Source organism: Pterocles gutturalis, unplaced genomic scaffold, assembly GCF_000699245.1.
Source record: "Pterocles gutturalis isolate BGI_N339 unplaced genomic scaffold, ASM69924v1 scaffold13262, whole genome shotgun sequence".
In the NCBI taxonomy this organism is placed as follows: Eukaryota; Metazoa; Chordata; class Aves; order Pterocliformes; family Pteroclidae; genus Pterocles; species Pterocles gutturalis.
This window is the reverse complement of record NW_010112904.1, coordinates 8,296-12,495: the sequence shown is the minus strand read 5'-3', so window position 1 is coordinate 12,495 and position 4,200 is coordinate 8,296. Positions and strand designations below refer to the sequence as shown.

At 40.0% G+C, this 4,200-nt stretch overlaps 1 protein-coding gene across 1 annotated transcript in view; it reads left to right on the top strand.

Moving 5' to 3' along the window:
* Positions 1-2,831: 2,831 nt before the first annotated feature.
* TLR3 (toll-like receptor 3) overlaps positions 2,832-4,200 on the top strand; it is a 6,436-nt gene continuing 5,067 nt past the window's right edge. Inside the window, exon 1 of the mRNA XM_010074246.1 lies at positions 2,832-3,275. Within this exon, the coding sequence (XP_010072548.1) occupies positions 2,835-3,275 (441 nt within the window). The 5' untranslated portion in view covers positions 2,832-2,834. The remainder of the gene's footprint in view (positions 3,276-4,200) is intronic.

The window sequence follows — 4,200 nt, the reverse complement described above, 5'->3', positions numbered from 1 at the left end:
TTTCTCTTAACTTGCAAGTTAGCAAAGTCGGTGCAACTGCTGTTTGCTGAATGAGTTTGTTTTGGTGCTCGTGCCTGGGTGTGATGTCCCCAGCTGGCAGGAGATATTTTTGTGTTTTTTAAAAAAATAAAAGGTGCTATAGGTGAAGTAGGAATGTCCCTCCCAGGTTGATGCTGGAGGCTCCTCTGCTAAATTCTCCAGTTTTTTTAAAAGTTCTTGCTCATAACATTAAAACTGTTGTTCTTTCGTCTATTAAAAACTATTCTGTGACACTGTCCCTTAAGTCTGATAATGGATGTGTGCTTCACTGGATCCTAAACCAAAGCATAAAGCACTTAACGATGACTCCTGACTTCCTGCAATGAATCAAGCAGAAAAAGGCAGCCCTTCAAGCCTCACTCAAAGTCAGATAAAGAACTTGGTTTGTGTTCGTGCAGTATGTTTCTTTTGCCTTTCAAACTTAAAGATGAGGGGGCAACAACTACCAAGGAGACTGGCAGCTATCTGCCTAAAACAAACCCTCAGTAGGATACAGGCCCAGAGGTAAAGCTTTTGTTACAGACAAGCGCCCCCTCCCCCCCTTCCCTTCTTTTCTTTAGCTTTTCCAGCAGGGCCAACACGTGGTCCTTTATTTTCCTCAGCTACGGGGATACAGGTGCAATTTTCAGCAGCAGCTGCAGCAGGTCAGGCTGTCTGCAGAACTATCAGGTTCAGTTATTTCCTGCCTCTTCCCCTTCCCTGTTTGCCAGTGGCAGGTGAGTGGAGAGCCAGGCTGTGTGAACTGCAGGAAATGGGTCAGGCTCAGTTGATGCAGTACCTACCAGAGAATTGCTTTTTTCATTAAGGTTTGTTTTAAATTGTCTTTTGCAGTCCTTTGTGTATGCCTTTGCAATGCTTTAGGTCTGCTTTTCCCCACTCCCATTAGATTTTACTAACATCTCTCCCTAGAGGGCCAGGTTGCTCCCATGGAGGCACTTACAGGGTTCCCTTCTGGCCACTATAACATGGCTTTTTGTAACTGGAGCAGACCTAATGCATGCCCTATGAAAAGACAGGTCACCTACAGAGTCAAACTCTGCTGGGATCTGACTTGCTAAACTCCTGTTCTGCTGCAGGTTGCACTGTCAGTTCTTTAGAGTGTTTTGTTACAGGAGTGAAAACTCTCCTCTTTAAAAAACATCCATTCCAAAGTCTTTTTCTTTTTGTGTATAAACGTGCTAGTTTAATTTGTTTAATTGTTTGCTATTGAGCAATAATCTAATGTGCTCAAAGCTAGATTGTGTTAATTAAACACAGTTTCCAAGCAAAGGAAAATGTGAGCTGTAGAATTAAGAAAGCTCATATTCCTGGGAGTCAGTCTTTTAAGATCTTCTAGATTCCTCTTAAGTTTAGTAAGGTTAAACTCCTTTCTGTAGCCTGTTCTGATAGTGGGGCACTGATAGCCTTCTCTATCTGGGAGCCCATCATGCTGAGACTTAACTCATTGGTAAATTGAGGTTGGCAGAAGATTCCAAATTTCCTGGCAGAAGGCCATGACAGATATGTATATGTGGAGATTGTGGAGGCACTCAAAGCTTCAGGGGTGAAAGTATGAGCTTTATATTTTTTAAAAAATTAAAAATTGAAGCGGAGGAACCTAAGCTTACTGTTCTCTGCTAAAGCATGGAAAAATATTCTGGCAAGCACTCCCAAAGTATTTGTTCTTCTACTAAATATGAATTCAGTAGAGAATGATATGGAAGATACATTGGACTCTTATATTGATTAGCAGAAATACTATTTAATGAGACAAGTTCCATGACTCAGCAGGCTAGTCAAACCCTTCTGAGCTCTTACAGCTCTATTCTGGTCAGAATTTTTGTGGAATTAATTTTCTTCCTTATCCAGTAAAGCTGTATTACAAGATCACCAGGTGAATTTAAATCTCATGGATACTAAATTGAAACTGAATAAAATATGAAAAAGTCCAAGATTCATCAGAAATGTAATGCCTAAACAGGCAGAGCCATCAAATACTAGAACACCAGTAGATAGAGGCTGGTATCCTAATAGAAATCCTCAAAACATATGGGGTGGGGTATATAAATTCTTACGTGTGTAAGGTTTCATGGAAGTATTTGGGTAAATGTATTGAATCTAGGGACAGTGTTTTGTCTATACCTTGGATCTTTTCCATTTCCTTCTCTGATTAGGTTGGTAGTAATTTAATTTGCCTGCTCTTATTTTCTTATACTCCTTTCTGTAGCCTGGTATTCCTTCTTTTGCTATGAGATGGAAAGATGGTTAGAATTTTGTGTGGCTCACTTGTAAAACAAACTGGCAAGAACTATAAAATAAAGAAGTGGTATATTAGGCATTCTTACTGCATATAACTATAAACATTTCAAGTGTAGTTAAACTCGGAGAATAGTGATTAACATTGAGGGGCCAGTGCATAAATATTTATCAGTGTGGTTAAGCTCAGAGCTCAGTGATTAACATTGAGGTGCCTCTGTATAATTTGTCACGTTTGTTGTATTTTATGCATGTTAAAGAAATGCAAAATTAATCAGAAAAGCGAAAATGGTTGGAAATCTGCACTGATAATAGAAAAAGTGGTGGTATCTTTTGAACATAATTGTTTTCACATCAGATAATACTGTTGTTTTTAAAGAAAAATCTTAATTTACAGAGATTTAGACATACCTTTTCTGCAGAAATGAATACTGCTTTGTGGGTGAAAAATAGTAAGTATTTGCTTAGTATAAAACTTTTTTGAGACGGCCTTGCTTAGCCTTCAGTGTCAAAATGATTGTAATTTGTACTGTGTTCATTTTGCCTTTGCAGATAGAACGATGGGAAGTGCTATTCTTTGGCGGAGCATCTTATTTGTCAGACTGGTGTCTGTCTGCTTGCTGGGTGTATCAGTTGGAAAGCAATGTCAAATCCGAAATGAAATGGCTGACTGCAGTCACCTAAAGCTGACTCAAATTCCTTCTGATCTCCCAAGCAATATAACGGGTTTGGACATTTCTCATAATCAGCTAAGGCAGCTAGGTCCTGCAAATCTGACCAAGTACAGCCAGCTGGTTTACTTGAATGCCGGCTACAATAGCATCTCTAAACTGCAACCAGAATTGTGCCAAAATGTGCCCCTGTTGCGGATTCTGAAGCTAGAACATAATGAATTGTATAAACTCCCTGACAGAGTCTTTGCTTCCTGCACCAACCTGACTGAGCTCAATCTAGGATACAACAGAATAAATATAAAAAATGATCCTTTCAAAACCCTGGAGGTAAGCTTTAGAAATGCACCTTTTCATGTAAGTAAAGTATAAATCGGGAATTTATTTTCCATTGTGTGTACAGAACAGCTGCCTACTTGCATCTGAAAAATACCCACATATAATCTTCCTTCATTGTTTTTTCCAAAGAAAAGGCCTAATGGCTTCTTGTTTTAGAGCACACTGGAGTCTCAACCATCTTTATGAGTCAGTGCTCTCTGTCCCCTTTTCCCTATTGCATCCCATTGAGGTACCTCTCTCCAAACAGGATTTGTCCTGAGAGAATAGCAGCAGAAGCAGATAAACATATAGGGCAAAGTGGATGGCGTGGATTCTGAGTTGCTTGGAATTCAAAAATGGTAGCTAGCCTAAATTCTCAAGGTCAAGGTGTAATTAGTCCGGCCATGAAGGCCAGTGCTTAGGCTGAACATAGCATCTCCCAGGGCTTTGGGGATTGAGAAAGAGTAAAAATCTTTTTACTCAACCTTTGTTCTTCCTGGTAGTTTCCATGTGGTTAAATACTCTTCTCTGTAGCGTCTATGAGGTTGGTGGACCAGCCCAGGAAGCAGGAAAAGACTATTCCATTGTCTTTGCACCAAACAGGGAATCATGCAAAAGGAAGGGCCTAAGGACTAAAGAAAACAGATAATGTGTGGGTACTAACTGTTGTACCGTGTTCTAATGAGTGTGCAAATTATTTTGAACAAGTCCGAACTCTTCTGCTAAAATCAGTATTCCAGTTCAGCTACATAAAATGTACTTGCTTACAACATAAGATTGCTGACTGTCAAGTAAGTACAAATGAGTACAGACAGTTTAGGTGCTGGGAACAGAACTGAAGTTCTGGTGTTCCTCACTTTGTTGCTGCCCTGTTAGTAATGCAGGCCAGGCTTGAGGCACCTCAAGGCACATTCTGTGGAGTCACCTTCAGGGTAGC